General features: G+C 44.5%; 1 protein-coding gene across 1 annotated transcript; it reads left to right on the top strand.

Annotated features, from left to right (window-relative positions):
- The first annotated feature begins 123 nt into the window (after nt 1-123).
- On the top strand, nt 124-18,392 carry LOC146179467 (acid sphingomyelinase-like phosphodiesterase 3b). Its single transcript, XM_084579085.1, has 7 exons — nt 124-495; nt 4,406-4,622; nt 6,322-6,569; nt 7,291-7,451; nt 9,426-9,618; nt 12,346-12,542; nt 16,863-18,392. The coding sequence occupies exons 1-7, from the start codon at nt 330-332 to the stop codon at nt 17,283-17,285; spliced, it is 1,605 nt and encodes a 534-aa protein (XP_084435211.1). The 5' UTR covers nt 124-329; the 3' UTR covers nt 17,286-18,392.
- Nucleotides 18,393-20,809: the final 2,417 nt, after the last annotated feature.

The following is a 20,809-nucleotide window of genomic DNA, read 5'->3' as shown; positions in this document are numbered from 1 at the left end:
TTCCGCCGAACACCTAGCGCCACTCAACGTACAAAAAGAACAACTAAAGGCGTGTTCGCGTGTTCAAAGAAGTACACTGCGGTCGACACCATTGTCGACACTCATCGACTCATCCTGCACTGGTGCTACCCGTGATTAGAAGTGACGTTACAATGACTAAAATTATGACTGCAACATTTTCAGAGCTTTGTAAAGAATGCTTCACGAGGCTCGATGACTGATGTCGTCGCCGGTCATCGCCAGCTGCGACAAAAAGTGGAGAAAAGCCTGCGAGCCGCGTGCGCGATCGTCGCGCGGCGTGGTGTGGAAGTGTGGGCTTGAGTTGGCGCATGGCCAAAACATTCGTCAGTCGACAAAAGAGTCGTCTTCGACGACTGGGCTCGAGAGCGTGTGGTATTACCATGGCGATGCAAGCTGCGTTTCTTCTGCTTTTCTGCATTGCCCTGGTTCGACTGGCTTCTACTGTGTATGTCACAACCTCACAAGACGACATAGGTGCGTATGTTTCTGAGAAACTGATCTTTTCGCGATCATCCGACTCTGTGCCTGTAGGCATCAGCTGCCTTGTCATCTTTCGATACTGCACTGTGCAGCACAGCCTTGAAAGGTCATTGCGTTGCTAATTTGTTTTTATGTTGAGGGATTTTCTCTTCGCATCACGCAGTGTTGACCTGAGACAAGCCGTAGTGTCGTGTAAACCGAGGCTTATTGGAAAATCGAATTGAGTTTTTTCCATATCGCGCACCGACACTCGGTGCGCAGTTTCCTTCCGCGTCAAAGTGCTACCCACCGCTGGCCTTCCAGAGGCGCTTATAAACTTCGGTTAGGTAGCGCTAAGTTGGAGGTCTACCCGTAGAAAGCGCTATTGTTTCGATTTACGAGCGAGTTGGGGGAGAATGGTAGCAAGAAATCACACTACCGTGAAACGAGCTCAAGGACAATGCACTTGTCTTAGTTCGCGCTCTTGTTCTCGTTTTATAGTGCTGGTTGATTTTATATTTTATTACATGATCACCAACGGCATTGAGAATCGGAACAGCAACGTGAGTTTCTTCTTATTGATGTTTACTGAAACGCTTGGAACAGAAATGCGAATCCAAGGCCCGTGTTCCGAGTTTGCGTCATTATCGAAAGTGTCGCTATCTCTCCGATGATTTATTGATTGATTTATAGGAATGGAAAGGCGCGGTAACTGTCTCACTTGTTTTCTGTGGACACCTCAACCGCGCCGTAAGAGAAGGGAGGAAGGAAAGTGGAAAGAGAAAGAGGAGCCGTAGTGGAGGGCTACGGAGTAATTTCGACCACCTGGGGATCTTTAACGTGATGGGGCTGGTGCAGGTCGGTCACCGCTGCTTGCGGCGGGGGCTGGCCTGGCACCGAATTTTTATCTGCTGTAGGCCGTCATTGCACATGCCACCGCTGCTGGTGGACGACGGCTGTTGTTGCGGCGCGCGTCTTTCTTTCCCTCTTGCTTTTCTTTCTTCTCTATTCTTCTATTTGCACGAGGCAGCGGAGGTGGCTCAGCTACAGAGCCAGTAGCAGGCCCGTGCATTTTCTTTTCCTTCTTCCTACAGCCACAACAACAACAACAACAACGCTGACATCGCACAGCACTCGGACGCCTCTTCGTTTCGCCTTCATCTAAACGCGTCCGCCACAGTAGTCGGGCGTCTTACCTCGAGTCATCTGATTGGTGGAAACGCCGGAACATGATGTTTCCACCTCTTCCGGTTCCGTAGTGGCAACACCCGGTTTCGGCGTTTCGACCAATCACATAGCTCGAGGTCACGTGAGATAGCGACACCGATAACGACGCAAACTCGGAATACGGGCCCAGATTCACTTTCGCTTGCCTCGTTTCTGTGTGTGGTGTGCAGAGGGTGCTTAAATCCGATAACATGAATTGTATTTTGTGTTCGTTTATTACTATTTAATACATGCACATGACTGAGGAAAAAGGAATAAACAGCACGTTTATGTTTAGTTTTCTGCTGCTGATCTTGGCTTCACGAAGCTTAGCAGACATCAGGCTACAAAGCTACAAAATAAATAGCATGTGATTCACTCCTCAGATTTATTTCAAACAATGTACACCCCTGCTTAAAGTGGAGAGACCACGTGAAGCAGTGCAATTATTATTTTTCTTTATAAAAAGATGAACCTGAATAATTTGCTCGGGCAAGATGGCAAGCATACCCTATGCATAACATAGAAATAACCGCTTCACCGTCCGAAAAAGCTGCCGTGCAGGTTTGTCAAAACGCGTGGTCTCTCCACTTTTGCCCAAGGGTGTACCTGAACACTAGTCGACTAAGAGGCAGTTCAACTGCAGCTCTTCCCCCCTCCCCCTCCCCCCTCAACACATACTTTCCAAATCTTCCTGTAACCTGTCACCCTTCTTCTATGTAATACCCTCAGCCATGAGGGCCTTTAGGGGTATTTGGTATAAATAGATAAATAAATATATAGATTCAGAGCAGCTTAAACCCATGAGATTTCATACGGACATTATTGTGTATGTGCCTTAATCTTGTCACACCGCTGTATATCGGGTGTCGCATGCAATCGGAACATGTTTTCGAAGTCACTGTGTATTGCTGCTCACCACTGAAGCTTAAGAAGAGGGCTATGCTGACGTGTCAACCTCACAATATCAAATTTGTGAAGCGACGTATTGTAGCTTCAACATTTGTAATGGCCAGGATGTAAAAAATATTAGATGTGAGAACAGTACTCTGCTTCTTATGAATCTCCTACATAGACCAAAACTACACTTCTTTGAGGAGTTTAGGATTACATAGAACGCATTAGTGAAGGAAATACAACAACGAATAACATTTCAATGTGACACAGAACAGCCATGTGCTGCGCCAACGTGTCTTAGTGAGTTCTCAGTGTATAAAATACATATTTTCTGAAGCGGGAATTACAAGCTAGTCAGTTTATTCATGCTGATGCAAGTTACTGCAGTGCGGGAAGACATCTGATGTCCGTATGGACCAACACTGATTTGTGATGTGAGCAACAAATGATGCTGCCGTTGCTGGGTCGGTTTAGCAGAGGGGTATGTAGCCTATAGGAATGCATATAAGCAGTAGTTTCTAAAGTAGTTTTTTTTTATTTCACTGTGCTCCTATGAGATTGTCCCTTTAATAACAAAAATGAAGTACATCCCAAAACAGAACATGCAAGTATGGAATCCATCACAAATGAAATGTATTTTAACACACCACAATATGCATTTGCCAGGGTTTCCTCATAATGGAGGTACCTGGTGGGAGCACTGCCTCTATGAACGAATGTAAACACAACTTTACATATTTCTTTTTGTCTCATTTCACAGTATGCCTCTAAAGGTGCCTGTCTTTAACGAGTACTTGCATGACTTATTATACAATGACACTTCTAAGCTGAAATGATTTTAAAATGTCATGATAATTGTGTGTTCGGGTCGGGACATGCCTCTCACAACTTCTAGGCACTCGGTCAGTGGGGTCCTTCTCCAAATACAACAAGCTTTTTGTGTTGTTGAACACGCTCTCTTGGGTGCTGCATTTGCTTGTAAATGCACTCATTTAAACCAGACAGTCTAAAACACCTGTACACACATGAAAAGCTGTTCTCAAAGGGTATGCTTAGCAAACCACACATTATCACAGATTTGGGCGTGGACAATATACCACCCGGCACTGGTGTTTGCTAGGGTCCTATGTGTTTCTAAACGCGGTGTTGGTCTGCTGATCTGAGGCAGCCTTTGATAATAAAGAGCATTGGGCTACAGATAAGCGCATTTTGGCATTGGAAGCTGAAATGAATTTGACACGCTTTTTACGATCACCTGCATCTTGACATTTATGATTTTTGTGATTGCGACTTCTGCTGCGAAGGAAGCCTAAGCTTCAGAAGTTTTGCCGTTTTTCTTCTTTTAACGTGTCACTGTGGCATAGCTGATTTTATCAAATGGGTGGCTGTTTCTGATAGAAGTAGCCATTTGGAGTATGGGTTTTAATTTACAGCTGTTCTAGCTTGCGTTCTAGATGTTTCAAGAAATGTGAGGCATGAATTTGATAAAATTGGTATGATCTTTGCAGTGGAAATCATTGTTGTTCTGATTTTTATGGCTCTAGGAATGATGGTGAAGCAGTTTTTGAGTGGTTTAGATGAACCATTGGCTGGCAGGTGGGAAGTTCTCTCTGTATGATGATAGTAAAACGGGAAGAGTTTTCTTAAGCACCAGATGGCACGGAGCTCCAACAAAACACCCATTAGAAAGGCTTCATTCGTAGACCATCGTCATCACTCTGTCTTGTAGTGTAAGGGTGTACTAATGTGCTGTCTGAGGCATTTAATTCTTGCATCCAACAGTGCGTAGACCAGTAGCTGTTTTGCTTCTTTCTTCTGGCAGGCTACTTTTGGCACGTGACTGACTTTCATGTGGACAAGGACTACTCCACACGGGGCAGTCGGGCACTGTCTTGCCATGTGGATATCAACCGCACTGCCATGGACGATATCGGAGCATACGGTGACTTCGTCTGCGATGCTCCGAAGCTGTTGGCGCAGTCTGCTGTAGAAGCCATGGAACGGATACAGCCTACAGTAGACTTTGTACTCTGGACAGGGTAAGGGTGCCTGCGTGGCTGTTTCGGGCAGTTGAACAGGGCATCTCATGCATTGTTGTTTTTATGCTGCGTGCAGATATGGGTGATGAGGGGTCTCTTGTAAAATATTATGAGAAGCTCTGATATAGCTACTCCAACACTACTGGCTCCACCGTCAGACCTATCCACCTGCCCGCTACACAATCACCTTACAAGGGAGGAAACGATAGCATGGAGACAGTTCTGAACTGACACCTTCCCACGTCAGCTTTATTCTTATCGTACATCCCTCAGTCTGTCCCAACAAATGCCAACTTTGCAATGGCTCCCTGAAGTAAGAGCAGCCCCAGTAATTCCCAACCTAACCTTGAACAATGGGAGGCAGGCCAGCTCTAGCTTGGAAACTAGTAGTAGTTGGGGGACCTCCTTTTGAGAAAATAAATTTTTGTCATCACTGTCATCAAAATACTGTTATAAAAAAACAACTCAGTATTAGAGGAGGTTTTGTTTGGTTCAGCGCTGAATATTGGTTATTTTTACACATAGTTTGCATTGGCTGAAACCGATATTTGGTTACTTAAAAGACAGCTGCATCACAGGGAGCTACATTTATGCTATTATAGTAACTGTTACTTTGTTATCTGTGGTTCACAGAACGAGGTCGGATATTTTTTTTTACTCGTAATAAGCACTCATTATTTAGGCATTATGCATATATACAACACAGGCTACAGAAGTGCAGAAGCAACTGAAGGGTAAACCAGAGAGAAATCTGGGTACAGTGTGCATTCTGTTGTAAGTGCTCTTCATGGAATGGTTAAGCAAGAAAAGAGGGAAAGAAAGAAAACAGTCAAGATGACCAGCCGACTTACTACTGTCGAAGCCAAATTAAGATGGCAGCATGTGCGAGAGAAAAGAAAGCATTGTGAAACTGCCGATTGTCCGAGGTCTGAGTTGTTGGGCCAGCTTGATGTGAGAATGTGCATAGTGTGAGGAAAACATAAAGCGTATACCAGTTTGTAGTGATTGTGGTGGAGCCTTATCAGGCCCAATTTGTTGTGCTGGCTTATTTCAAGGAAGTGCTGTGCATGGAGAAAAGATTAAGCTCGCACATGCCTCTATTGTAACAGGGTTAAGCTGACAAGTTTCAACTGGGAGGCCATCTATATAAGCAGTATTAGTTTATTGCTAGGCGGTATTTGCAGCATTGATAGTGCAACAACTCGCTTGGTTTGTTTCTTTCACGGAGGCAATAAATTTTTAAGTGTTCTAGTTTTTTTGTTGCTGGTGTTGCACATCAGTTATTATGGAATGGAGTTTTGTAGATGTTTATTCTTTTTTATATTAATTACAACTCTTTACTTTTATGCAGAAAAAGCATGTTATAGAAGGATCAAACAAAAAACCGCGTCCTTTTGCATTGTGATATTGAAACAGATAGTCAGCCACCTTGATCTCATTCCATGTGATGTATGGGAGAGCCTGCTTGATGAATTTCGCAGTGTCCAAATGTGATTGTTGCATGCGATCAGCAACTAAAAATAAAAATGGGGATGACATGTTTGTACTCTTAGCCACAGTCTGCAGATAATTTGCTCGGGTATTTTGTGGTAATTGCCAATTTCTAAGCATAACCATAGCTCCCTAGCTTTCGCTAGCCCTCGGTTTAACCAGAGCTAAACCAGAACTAAATTTTTTTTTTTTTGTCTTGCTTCTGCAGAGACAACCTGCCTCACACTAGTGGCATATCATGGCCCGACATGTACAACGAGACACGCTGGATTGGAGACCTGCTGTGGCGCTGGGCTCGGCGACACCGCTCATTTGTCGTGCCCACCTTAGGTAACCATGACTGGGTTCCAGCCAATGCCATGGAGTCAAAGAATGCCACCCTGTACCGAGGCTTCCTCAACCATGGAGGCTTCAACCAGCTGCTCCCCGAGGATGCTTGGGCTACATTCGAACGGGGTGAGACCCCTTTTCACTGAGCCATCTGTTGGGAAACTGGGTCTACTGCCTATTCTTTTTTCTTTTTCTTTGTTTCGCTGCTGTGTTTGAAGCTTTTATTTTTGGTGAGAGCATAGGCACTGCCTCTTCTGTTTTGTGGTGTATTTGTCTGCTGCCATTTATTGAGAAACACTTTATAGGAGGCAAGGTTGTTAGCAGTTAAATAATAGCAGGTCTTATAAAAGTCACTTGCTGATATGATGATTGGGACATTGTTCTGTTGGGTATCTGTTTCCACCAACTGGCAACCGTTCATAGGCATGTTAAAAGATTTTTGGCTCTGTTAGGTTTCCCTGGAAAATAGTCACCACTCATATGCCTAATTCTCTATGTCCATAGTACAGAGGCTGCAGTTTTCTACAAAAATTTCAAAAAGTGCAAAAGGTGACATGGGCCATATGGTGTCAGTACATATTAAAGATCTCTTGGTTGTCTAAATTATCTGGAGTTCTCCACTACAGCATCCCTCTAACCTGAATCGTTTTGGCACATTAAGCCTTACATATACCATACTGAAATTTCAGGCTTTCTGTCCAGTGTGTGTTTGTGTGTGAGGGCTGGTTTATTCTGGCCAGTGTGCCCATATGGGTTGGCTGCGAGTGTTATTGAACCATTGATCGTGCTAGGGCGTTCATTGGCGGTTGCCAGAGCTTTGAGTATGTTGTGCGTGCTGTGTGTGCAGGTGGCTACTACAGCCGGGCACTGTCGAAGAAAATCCAGCTGGTGTGCCTCAATTCGGTGCTCTGGTACACCGGGAACAAGGGCGAGCAGCCAGAGCCGAGTGACCCCCAGATGGCGTGGCTGCGAGACCAGCTGCACAATGCCCAGCACCAGGGACAGAAGGTGCCGTGAAGTATATTTGTCTCCCATGAAACCACGAAAACCCTGGGTCAGGGGTTCTTAATCTTTCCTTTGCCTCGGGGGAACTGCAATAAGTTTCAAATGGTGCTGAGCAACCTCGCATGTCTTGGCTTTCACCCTGTTCTGGCCAAAAGGTGTGCATGCACATGGCACCTTAAGAACTGGCCAGGCTTTGTTTGTAATGACTATCTCTGCATTGGAACAGCCTGTAGTGAACGGTTACATTACTAACAATTACAGTGGAGAAAAAATGCAATCATAGATTATTACTGAACATAGATAAATTGTATGTGATGATCCCTGTCTGTCCATCTCATGCACTACTCCAAAGAGGCAGAAAAAAGTAACGAAACTCTGGTGTCTCAGCTCTTGTAGACTCAATTGAATGCTTTGCACACAGGTTGGTAGTGGAAGAAAGTATAACAGACCCCTGTTTAAATGAGTTCTCGGATAAGATGAACAGTGTGAAAGCATTTGGTTAGTTCTCATATAGGGTTCAGTGTAAAAAAAAAAAGTCTGCTTAAAGACAGAATGTTTCATATACGCTTCAGATAAGACACACTTTTACAGTGGCTGCACACCATGGCAGCCTTGTGCAGCGGTAATAGTGGAATGTCCATGCACCACTGTTGTGGAAAGAGAAAAGAGGGCTGCTGCTGCACAAGAAAGTGTTTCCCCTGCGTGATAGCCTCCACACACATTCACGCATAAGGGCATAGAAGCTGTATTGTGGGATGTAGTTTCTTGGGGGAAGCTTTTATGCTAGTTCAGAGAAGGCCTACCTGCACATAGAGATCTGACATGGCCTCATAGACGGCGGCATCACACGCATGTGCCTCTGGCACCCAAGAAGGCGCATAAGTGTGGGGTGTGCACGGGTGTTCATTCAGAGCTTAGACAGTTGAGAGCCGAGTGACTTAGCTTGGCAACACTGTTTCACGACGCAGAGATTTTATTTATTTTTATTTATTTATTGCAAATACCTAAAGCACCTGTTGAGCATTATCATAGGGGGATTCATTACAATCACAAAAGGTCGAAAAGGAAAGAGTCAAATGGTGGCAGCAAAAAAACCCACTAAAACACAATTAACTTCTATCTGACAATATATTTAGTACAAAGCGTGAAATATCTCATTAGATAATATGCTACACAGTATTGTGTAAAAAAAATGCATGTTAAGTTTTATATGGCAGATCTAAAATTTGGGGTGCACACGCTATCTAATTCAGGAACAAATCCCATTTGCCAATAGTCCGTGGAAAGAATGAGAACTTAAATACATTGATACGACTTTGGTATGGCCTACTCGTTTTGGAATTGTCGCGTTTCTGAGAGTAATAACGAGGCTGTTTTATGTATATGCTTTTGTCGATTCCTGTGTTATCGTTGATGCTGCGTAAAAGCTAACCTCAGTATTTTCCTGCGTGTGGACGACAACTTCTACTCCCAAATTTTTTTTTGTGCGTGATTTCTGAACCTATTTCTTATCTTGAAGTCATAGGTGCCCGTGACAAATCTTGGAGCCCTTGGTTTTGCTTGCCCTTGGCTTAGCGTGCATATTGCTTGTGGTGCATGGACCGGTTTGCGGTGATCTACTTGTACAGTTTGTATAACAGCTGTATCATGGAAGGGTTGACTTAAGAGAGTACGGAAGGGAAGGAAAGAGGCCAAGGATTGGAAGCCTGTGCATAAGCTTTGGATGCTGTATGTGCTGCTGTTTCTCCAGTGGTCGTAAACAGTGTGTAGATGTGTAGTGGCAGCAGTCTAATTTCGATGTTGACAGCTCTGGGCATAAAGCTAAGAAATTGGGCATGGATGTTATTTTTTTTTAGCATCTGGTAGCCATGTGAAGGTGCTCTTGCTTCTTTGTGCTGAACCTTTCACTCTCTTCAAGCGTACTTGCGAGCACCATAAGTAAAAGCGACACGTTTTTGTGTCCCATCTTCCTATCAGGTGTTCATCTCGGGACACGTTGGCCCAGGCTACTTCAGCCGCTCCCTTCTTGGGCAGCCTCCCTCTGTTGCATTCTTTGAGGACATCAATCACAGGTACCAGGACCTGATAGCCCAATACAAGGACGTCGTGGCCGGACAGTTCTTCGGCCACCAGCACAGTAATGGCTTTGTTGTGTTGTCAGACAAAAATGGCAAGTATATCTCCTTTTCATCATTTGCCTTTTCCTGTTTGCCCCGTGCATTATAAGTGAACTTCTTTAGTAATACAGTGAAACCTTGTTACATATTTATAAAATGTGGGAAAAATAATGTTTTATCTAGGAAAACGTGCGATCCAAACTATCTGGTTTTGAAAAATGTAACAGTTGAGTGAGGTTAAAAAGATGCTTATTGACATTTTTACCATATAAGAAAATGTAGATTAGCTCTCTGGAGGTGTTGTCACGTTGGTTGACTGTCACCGCAATCTTGCTTTACATTCTCCAGACTCGGTTCACTAGTTTTCATTCTCAAATGCTTCACCCCTGTTTCCCTAAGTTATTTTGAAAAAACCACTGCATTTCTCCTCTTCATGATGCATCACTGCGGAAGTGGCTGTCTCATTTTAGTTAGTTTGTTGTTTTTGATACTTCACCCCTATGCAGTGAGGCCTTGCAGGTTCGACCCACTTCTATGTTAGCACATGCACAATTGGTCACTGTGTGTATCATGTGAACACGACTTCCAGAAATTTTGAAGTAGTAAGGAAATTATGCTGTTTGGGAATGTCATGATTGGAGGGGAAATACTAGCTGTATGGAGGTTTTTACTACCCACGGACATATGAACTGGGAAATTGTATGAATTAGGGTCGTAATAATGAGGTTCCACTTGAAAAGCTGAAAGGATTAATTTGGTATAATGCTTAACCGACACACTTTTGACGCAGGCTCTGAAGAGTGAAACTTGTTAAACTGGATGCGAAAAAACTCAGTGGAGTTCAAAATCTCTTTTGTCTTGAGCCCTCAAAGTCGCAGTTGCAGAAATTCAAAATTGTGTTGCTGGCCTGGCTGCTGAAAGGGTCAACACTGAGCTTTCCAGGTCATTGGTTCAGGGAAGAAAATTCACTGTGGCTAAGGTAGGATAAAGTTGTGACACTGGGGTAGAGGAACATTTGTAAGGCAGGAGAGATTTATTGTGAAGAAGCCATTTCTTTCTTCGTAGAGTTCGATAGTGCTGAGATGCCTGCTTTCAATTTTGTTTGCATGACATGAGATTGCACAGACTTGCTTCATTACATCTTACGGTCGTACTTGCTCTTGGTAACAAACAGTGTTGAGCTACAGTCAAGTCTCGACAATGAAAATCTCACCGGAATGCTAAAAATGTTTGTATCATCCGAAATTCATATCTGCCCAATGCGAGCAAAATTCGTACACGAAGCACTGGTCATGCATTCACTCAGAATAATTCACGGCTTGTGGCATTTTTGCAGTAAAATCGCTCAGTGACTGTAATGCATGCAATGTAATGTTTCGCAGTAATGCATCAGAGCACGATGACCAAGCAAGGGATGACCAATTGGAAAGTGACCTGAGCTGATTGCTCTTCAACACTACTGACATCTATGTGCCTAGTCTCCCTTGCACTCCATAAGGCAGCCACAGCTGTCATCATAGAACAGTGTTAATTGCAGGAACACAGCAGAGGATTTTGTCCTGCAAATACTTTGTCGAATGTACTGTTTGTTTCAAGATTTCGTCTCTTGAAGTATGCCATCACATTTTGATTAAATATTATGATTGATTGGGCTTAAAGCAGTGGTGCAGTGCAGCAATTTTGAATCAATCGCAACTCAGTTTTGATTTTGGCAGTTTTGTAGTGTTGGCAACATGGGCACCATGGAAGCCAAATACTAATCCATCTTGTCCAAAAGGTTGAAACATTTTTGTTTGTGTTTCTTTGGATCATTGAGGTGTTGTTCGGGGTGTGATTGCTTTGACTGTTACCGCAGTCCCACATGGTGGCAACACGCCGTGTTCAGTATAGTGCTTGCTTTAAGAGACGAGCAATCCTATTTGCTAAAGAGCTCGGAGATAGTATGGTAGCTAGATGAGTGGATGTGAATGAATGAACCATATGCAGGTGGCGGTTGCAGCTTAAAGGCTTTTGTGGGCCTCGCCGTATTTGAAATGAAGGAAAAAGTGGCGGAATTTATCATTTTTCCGTGCAACGGGCTCAAGGAGCAAAGCAGGGAAAGGCACAAGAGTGCTGTTGGATTCATTTCGTGGCCACCTGACCCATGAGGAGAAGAAGCCGGAGGGCAACAAAAACCCGCTTTGTTTTTTCCAAGGGGATGACATCTATGCTGCAGCTGCTCAACGGGGGTCTGAATAGAGGACGCCTGCTGCTTTGTACAACCCACCCTATAACATGATCATTTATGCATTCAAGGAGCGCTCCATATAGAATGACCTTGACGGCACAGGGGATGACATTGTGTGGGAGGATGGCAGCGAGAAGGACTCTTTTTCCAGATATCTCGAACTCTGAAAACGAAGATAAGGGAACATGTTTTGGAAAAACAGAGAGTATTGGCTATGATGTCTATCTAGTAAAGGCACTTTTCTTTTGCATCTGCTGGTCTTGTGTTACATTCGTGGTTTTATTTTTCTTCGATGGAAAGCAGGTAAAGTTGCCTCCCTCTCATTACATTCATGGTCACGTTACACTAGAATAAATATGGAAGTAGCTGGTCTCTTGATGATTGTTTAACTATTAGCGCAGTTTAGTGTGCACACACTTGATGCAAGATGATGAGAGGAAATAAGAATAAACTGCCGTGATGGAAGGCGTGATAGTGTGCATGTGTGTGTGCATGCACGCAGGGAGGGGTAGGTTGATGTTGACAGTTGGTTTCGGTCGTGATGTGATTGCAGGTGTACCAGTCAGTTCGATGCAGCTGACCGGATCAGTGACACCTTGGGGCAGTAAGGACCCTACTTACAGGCGACTCTCTGAGCCGGCAAACCCATCTGTGCGACTCTACACCTACCGGCGCTCCACTGGTGACCTCCTTGACTATGACGTCTACTACCTGGACCTGGATAAAGCCAACGCTGCTGCCGCTTCTCAGGTGACTGCCTTGAACAACGTGAATTAGCGAAGTACCATTCTGGGGAAGCAAATATGAATGGAGTGCGAGGGGAAGGGGCAAATCAAAAACGTGGAAAGGAAACTGAGTTGAGAGCAGAGGGAAGGGAAACTATACATGCAGCATCAGTAATGAGACGCTAGCAGGGGCAGCCAGAAAGAAAATGTGCGAGGCAATGATCACTGTATCTGAGGTTTCAGTGAATAAGTGAACTTAGTTAGGACACTTCATGCATGAGCAGTGGCCTAGCCAAAAATGTCTTTTTTTTTGGTAAGGGGGGGGAGAAAAGATAGGAGATGCAGTGCTAAAAAAATTTTTGAGGAGTGTTCTCAGTTCAGTTCAGTTCAGTCGTGTCCGACTCTTCGTGACCCTATGGACCATGTCACGCCACGCTTTCCGGTCTCTCACTATCTTCCTAACATCACATAACTTCATCTGCAGTGTCTCTAAGATGCCATCTAACCATCGCGTTCGTTGCCTACCCCTTCTCCGGCGACCCTCAACCTTTCCCAACATCAAATCTTTCTCCAGCGACTCCTCTCTTCTCATCAGATGACCAAAGTAGCTGAGCTTTAACTTTAGAATTTGACACTCCAATGAGCAGTCAGGGTTTATGGTCGACAACATCGACTGATTTGATCTTCTGGCAGTCCAAGGAACTCTCAAGAGTCTTCGCCAGCACCACAATTCAAACGCGTCAATTCTTCGGCGGTCAGCCTTTTTCACAGTCCAACTCTCGCATCCATACATCACAACTGGAAAGACCATAGCACGAGTTATACGGATCTTGGTTGGCAGACTAATGTCTCTGCTCTTTCTAGGCGGTCAAGGCTAACCATTGCTCTCTTTCCCTGAAGCAGGCGTCTCCTAATTTCATGGCTGCAGTCTCCTTCCGAGGTAATCTTGGAGCCCAAGAAGAGAAAATCTGTCACAGCTTCCACTTCTTGTCCCTTGATGCTCCGGGACTTGATAGGGCAAGACGCCATGATCTTTTTCTTTTTAATTTTCAGTTTAAGCCCAAACTTCTCACTCTCTTCTTGTACGCGCATCAGAAGTCTCCTGAGTCCCACTTCACTTTCTGCCATTAAAGTGGTATCATCCGCATATCTAAGGTTGTTGATACGTTTTCCAGCAATCTTCACTCCAGCTGAAGACTCGTCCAGACCGGCCTTCCTCATGATGCACTCTGCATATAGGTTAAATAGGCAGGGCGACAGTATGCAGTCTTGCCTCACTCCTTTCTCAATTGGAAACCAATCAGTAAGACCATGCCCAGTTCTGACTGTGGCCTCTCTCTTGCCCTTCATACAGGTTCCTGACGAGACAGATGAGGTGAATTGGAACTCCCATCTCTTGGAGAGCTTGCCACAATCGGCTGTGATCTACGCAGCCAAACGCTTTCGCATAATCAATAAAGCAGAAGTAGATGGGTTCTGAAACTCTCTTGCTTTTTCCATGATCCAGTGAAGGTTGGCAATTTGGTCTCTAGTTCCTCTGCCCTTGCGAAACCCAGCTTGCACGTCCGGAAGCTCCCGATCCACATACTGCTGCAGCCTACCTTGGAGGATTTTCAACATCACCTTGCTAGCATGCGAAATAAGCGCGATCGTGCGGTAGTTGGAACAATCTTTGGCACTGCCTTTCTTTGGAATGGGGATGTAAACTGACCACCTCCAATCCTGTGGCCACTGCAGGGTTGTCCAAATCTTCTGACATAATGTATGCAGAATGTTAACAGCGTCATGGTTGAGGTTTTGAAACAACTCAGCTGGAATGCCATCAATTCCGCTAGCTTTGTTCTTAGCAAGGCTGGCTAAGGCCCATTCAACTTCACTCTTCAGGATGCCCGGCTCGAGATCAGTAATCACAACCGTCTTATGTTGGATTTGCACATTCGGGTCCTTCTTGTACAGTTCTGTGTATTCCTGCCACCTCTTCTTTATCTCTGAGGCTTCAGTGAGGTTCTTGCCTCGTTTGTCCTTTATCTCGCCCAGCTTAGCACAGAAGCTTCCTTTGATATCTTTGATTGTCTTATACAGAGCTCTTGTGTTTCTTAATTGGCTGTTGTCCTGTGTTTCTTAATTTACTGTTGTCCTCAACTGCTTGGCACTGTATGTTCGGAAAGGCATTCTTATCTCTCCTTGTTATTTTCTGAAAATCCGCATTGAGAACCTTGTATCTTTCTCTTTCCCCCATAACTTTTGCCATCCTCCTTTCCTCAGCTATTTGCAAAGCCTCTTCAGATAACCAGTTTGCTTTCTTGCATTTCTTTTGCTTTGGAACTACCTTAGTAGCAACTTCTTGTATTATATCGCGAACATCAGTCCACATCCCTTCGGGCTCTCTGTCTTCTAGATCTAATTCTTGAAATCGATTCCTCACTTCCACAGCATATTCTAATGGAATTTGATCCAGATCATACCTGAAAGGCCTTCTAGTTTTCTGCGTTTTCCTCAATCAAAGCTTAATTTTGGCAACAAGAAGCTGATGATCGGTGCCACAATTGGCCCCAGGCCTTGTTTTTACTGCTTGTATAGCGCTTCTCCATCTCTGGCGGCAAAGAATATAATCGATCTGATTCCTGTACAGACCGTCCGGTGAAGTCCATGTGTACAGGCGCCTCTTGTGCTGTTGAAAATGAGTATTCGCTATGGTCAGGTTGTTTTCTTGACAAAACTCCACTAGCCTCTGCCCAGCTTCGAGGATTGTTCTAGTATCACCAAAACGAACCCCCCCCTGGCTATGCCCCTGTGCATTAGGGAGCTGTCTTTTTGGGTGAGGAAAATGATAGGAAAATTGAAGGCACAGTCTAGGACAAGGAAAAATAGGTAGGAGAAATAAGGCTCAAAGAAGTTGTAGAGATGGGCTAATGCGAGACATTTCGACATCTCAATTTCCACAGCCTCACCGAGTCGAGACGACTTATAAAAGTGAAGCTGATGCGTGGCCAGGGTACTGTGTGCCTTGGCTTCCATTCATTCCTACCTAACCTGTATTGTAGAAACAGCGCTCCTCTAAAAATGTCTGAATTCAAGCATAGTCATTGCTGGCTGTAGATGGAGAACAGTTTGCTCTAAGCACTTACTTTGATTGGTGCCAAGGTTGCCGATAAATATAGGTCGTCCCGAATCTAGGTGCCCTCCCTTTGTCTGACTGCTAGTGTGCATTTCCTTTCCTCATTCTATTGCTAACCGACGCGGAGGAGCGCATTCTTCGCTGACTCATTGGCAGTTGCTGGTGCACATCTCTTGCCCTGTGAAAATGAAGAGCTCGGTTGGTGGAGATCTTTCTAGAGGGATCTTTTTTTTTTTGCCTATGGAGAGCACATCTTGCAGCACTCGAGTTGCATCATTACTTTTGTATTCGGCACATTTTATTTTAGGGCCAGTAAAAAGAGCTGCTTAAATAGCACCTTGTCCGAAATCTTTCAGCGAGATGTGTTTCAACGTGGTCTACAACATATGAATTGACACTTTTAGCTGCAAGGCAATGTTTAAGAAGTTTCCAAGCTTTTAACTAAGTAACTGACTTTGCAGCATGAAAATAAAGAAAAAAGAAAAAGAAACACTGCTGGCTTAGTCGTACAGCTCTTAACAGCACTTAATTTGCTTGATTCACTTAGTAAACTCCATCTTCTTGAGGAACTTTGTTGCATTTACCTGGAACACTCATTATATCGATACTTGTTACGTATTCCTATCGGTACATTTTTGTATTGTACAAGTTCCTCGTATTCCAAATTTTTACATTCCATTGTGCTGTGTGTTTGGTTGTGTAATGCAGATATCTTGCAGGAGAACAAGGACTAGTCAAACTGGTGCTGCATTTTTCTTTCTCGCCTCCACCATTGTTGGGGAAATATATATATCATATAAACGCATGTAACGGCCGCATTGTTTTTTCAGATTCCAAGGCTAATTTTCGGGGTGCGGCTCATACATGCGACATATGGAAAAACATATTCTTCAAGTAAAAACAGACCAAAAAATGAATGTGTGGCGTTCTTGAACACTGTAGCCGGGCATAGAGTTTAGCTAGGGCTGGCGATGCTGGTGCCGATGTATATTGCGGAAGCTCGCGGCAGAGAGAAGATATGATAATGATGATGTTCGCGACTTTTAGCGCCATCCTTGGGCGGCATCTGGAAGCTCCTGTGCATTTTGAAGGCTATTCCGGCATAGGTTGTGGAAAGTTTGGGTGCGGCCCTTAGACGGATTCTCTCTTTTTTTGAAATGCTTGCTTCGGGAAATGGGTGCGGCCCATACACGCGTTTATACGGTATATCTTTTTTTTTCCTCACAGAAGGAGCCAGAGTGGGAGCACCTGTATTCAGCTAGCCGCGACTTCATGCAAGCAGACCTGAGTACTGCCTCGGTCGTGGAGTTGGCTCACCGAATCGCCCGTTCGCCAGATCTGCTCTCGCGGTACATCAGCCTTAGCTCCTCCCTCAAGGATGTGGGGCCGTGTGACAACACTTGCCGCCAGACGATGCTCTGTGCCATCCTGGCATCTCGCAAGGACTCCCATGCAGCCTGCATGGCCAAAGGAGGAAAGCTGCATGCTTACGATTTCCATCATTACAACCACGACGAGGCCACAACAACTGTCAGGGACGTTGTTGTCGGCGTGACGGTGTCTGTTGTGATTGTGGCTGGCATTGTGCTGCTGGTGCGGGCGAAGAGGGCACACATGATGCAGGGACCGCGCTATGGCCGCTTTAGTTGATTTATATGTGGCTATAGACTGCAGATAGGATTTGTTCTGCGTTGTTATCACATTGTTGTTGAGGGCTGCATCGCTGATAGTTACTGGCATCGCTTCCTTTTGGATGGTGTTTTTGTTTGTTCTGGTGCTCTTGCTGCCCTGATTGAAAGCCATATAAGGACAAAAAGGAATAACCTTGTTATTGACATTTTGGAAGTTGAAACTGCAGGTGAGGTGATTTGCAGGATGAACCAGCACGCAAGTGTTAGCATTGTTTATGGTTAGGGCTCTTTTTTAATTGCATAATTTAATTAGATATGCATACTTTAAACCTATTTTGTGAGTTCTTGCGTGCTGCTCATTTCTGTGCCTGCCTGGCTTGTTTTGTGCTTTCAAAACTCTGAAGCCATTCTTGTGTTGCCAGTTCATAAGGCATTACCTTTTTGAGTTTTTTTATTATCTCAAGGTCATATGCCATTTTCTGGAAAGTACTGCAGTGTAAATGCCACTTGGATGTAGTGTTATAATCAGGTTGAATAGAACTGTGATTAAGTAGTCACTAGCAAGGTTGACTTATCTCATCTACATTATGGGCAAGGTTTTATTCAAAAGGACATCAAGCCCAAGCTGGCTGTTAATTCTGTCAAATGTGCATTTTTGGTTTTGTGACTTACTTTAGAGTAGTTGATAGTGTTGCCTCATTACTTATTAACTGCAATACTTGACTGCCGTGATGAGCTTACCTTTAGAAACTTGTGTAGTTTTCACTGTAATAGTTCCAGTACCTATGATGGGAACAAATTTCACCATAGTCTATGATGTAACAACAAAGGATTGTATGTGTGCTTAGCTTGTGCACGTGCATCATACTTAGGCTATTAATTTTCAGTGAATGCACACAATGGAGTTATCAACCTGTGGTGTGTGTTGCACATTCTTCAATGGAAGGTTCATCAGTAATGGTATGAAAACTACAAAAGAGGTGTGTTAGGTGGTTTACTACAACAGGCACAGTTATAGTGACTTGATAGCGGTGTAAAACTGTAGGGATGAAGGAAAGTTGTCCCTCACCTGTACTGTAAAGGTGCTTGGTTTTCCCTGACGATTTCTTTGCCCCAGTGCCTTTAAGGGAAAACTTCACTAACATTGTAATGTATTCTTCAGTAATGGTGAAGTGCGTGGTTGACCCTGGGAATCATTTGCTGCCGTTGTCTTGCTGCACTGCTTGCCCTCCTGCACTAGGACAAATGTAGTTAATTGTTTAGGGAGTCATAAGAAAGGTTAATAGCTGCTTCCAGCAGTAAACATCCTTTTTGACTTCTACACTTAAGTGTATGATGATGCAGCTGCTTTTATAATACAGTATGTTACACTGGCATAGTGGTATCACTCCAGGTTTTCAAGTCCACTGCAAAGATTGTGTTCTGAATATTATGTACTAGTATTCTGGCCACCTACTATGGTAAGGCTCAGAATTGAAGGCACTTCTTGCCTGCAAACGAAGCTAGTCTTAAGTGGTTTTGCAATATGCTGGAGAGCCACATGCATACTATATATTAGATTGTTTACTGTAAGGAACAAAAACCATTTTTATCAGTGCCTTCAGGCATTCTGAACTTGCATTTTTATGGGTTGTGCATATTGTGATGCAGAGTTCTTTAGTTGAAAATGAAGTGCATTGATATATGTTGTAAGATTAAATATTTTTCTGGAAAATTGTGTGCCTATTTTACTGTCAGAAAACTGTAGTGGTGCTCAAAGCGCGAGTACCTTCGAGTATGGTACACAAGCTTAAAACAGACTGCGATGGTATCTGCTGCAAGTGTTGAAAGCTCTTGGTTGCACCGAATTAATCCAGAGCTCATCACTGGGGGTGCCTCTATGTCACATGCGCTTCTTCAGGATATTTCATTTCACAAACCATCCCCACAGGTCATTCGTAACATGCAGGGTGGAAGTGCTGTGCCAATTGCACCATACCAATCTAAGTTGTTGTGCCAAGCTGTGCCTAAACGGCAATTGATGTGATAATTGACCATTGCAATCATATAACGTCAAATTTAGCCTATTATTATCGTCAATTTAGCAACACTGGGCACTCTGTATACAAAAGATGACAAAAGCACACAGACGGTTCACTGGAGGTGTTTGTAATAAAGCTGTTATCGCTACGGCTTTCACGAAAGGCAGGCAGCGCAAGCTTTTCTAAATTGAAATTAATAGCAGCCAGTCGATTCCACTGCTGTTTGCAGTTGCTGTCATTTGTCTATTTTCTTTCATGAACTTGAGCAAAAATCTTTGCAATCATTGCACTCCTAAATAATCCTCCTAAATGGGATATAGAATAAATTTTCATGTAGTTTGTGGACAAAATTCTTTTTGTTTCGACTGTCGTTAATTCCGAAGTTCAGGTTATTTCAACTGAGAGCGCGGTTATGGCCGACGCCCATTTAAAGGGGACGCGTGTGAAAAGCGAGTGCGATTAGCCGCGGAGCGACAGCCGATCGCAGCTTTTCGCCTGCGTCCAACAGGGGTGAGGTCAACGACGGTGGTGGTGGTGGTGACAAACATTTATTTATTCTTTTGTGCTAGGAGGTGCTTGGACTGAGACCCTAGTGGCCCAGGTCCTCATAAATCGAGGTGGAGCTCCTATTTCGAGCCCCAATTGCGTCTAACGCTGCTCGCACCCTGGCGGCCAAGGTCCGCTGGGACTGTAGGTCATGGAAGCTGAGCAGCGCCGCCTCTCGGGTGTCCCTAGAAGGGTGGGGATTGGATGGACAGGCCTAGACCATGTGGAAAACAACCAAGAAGGTCGCTTCACACAAGCTGCAGCCCCCATCCAAGTCTGTGTATTGAAGTGTTTCAAGATTGCTGGGCACAGCATTGTGTTTGTAAAAAAAACTGAGAAGGAGCCTTTTGTCTGCTCTCTTGAGACCTTTACAGGGTTCCGGAAAGTGGCGGTGGCTGTCCTTATAATATGTAGTAATTTCTTTGAATGTCATAAAGATATTGGGTGGACTCGAAGCAGATTTTCCGAGTAAGTTTGAGTGCCCGGGGAGAGATCGTGGGCTGCCTGATCGGCTAACTCATTGCCCAGGAGTTCCTGATGGCCGGGAGCCCAGATGAAGCTACAATTTGGAGGGTCGCTGAACCGACAGCAATTTCGTAGGATGGGCTTGGCAAGAGGAGGTACCAACACAGTGTCATAATTCCGACAGACACCCTTCGAGTCGGTAATGATATGCTTCACTTGTGGGAGGGAGAGGGCGAGCGCAATCGCGATTTCCTCCACGTGTGTTGTGTTGTGGGCATGGAACGCGAGTCCTGCCACTGTGTTGGTGTTGTGGACCACTGCCGTGATTAACCACCTCCCACGGTATAGGGACCGGCAATGTCCGCATAGTATATACATGTTGTCGACCATAATATCGCTTCAGTGCTCCCGCACGCACCTGGTGACGGCTATTATGGTCAGAGTGTGACATGTTGCGGGGAATGGGCTTGAAAGGCGCGTATGCATGGTTCTGGCGCTCGTACCCATTCCT

Source organism: Amblyomma maculatum, chromosome 9 (assembly GCF_055883805.1).
Source record: "Amblyomma maculatum isolate TAMU_Amacu chromosome 9, ASM5588380v1, whole genome shotgun sequence".
NCBI classification, from domain to species: Eukaryota; Metazoa; Arthropoda; class Arachnida; order Ixodida; family Ixodidae; genus Amblyomma; species Amblyomma maculatum.
This window is presented reverse-complemented; position numbering and strand designations above follow the sequence as displayed.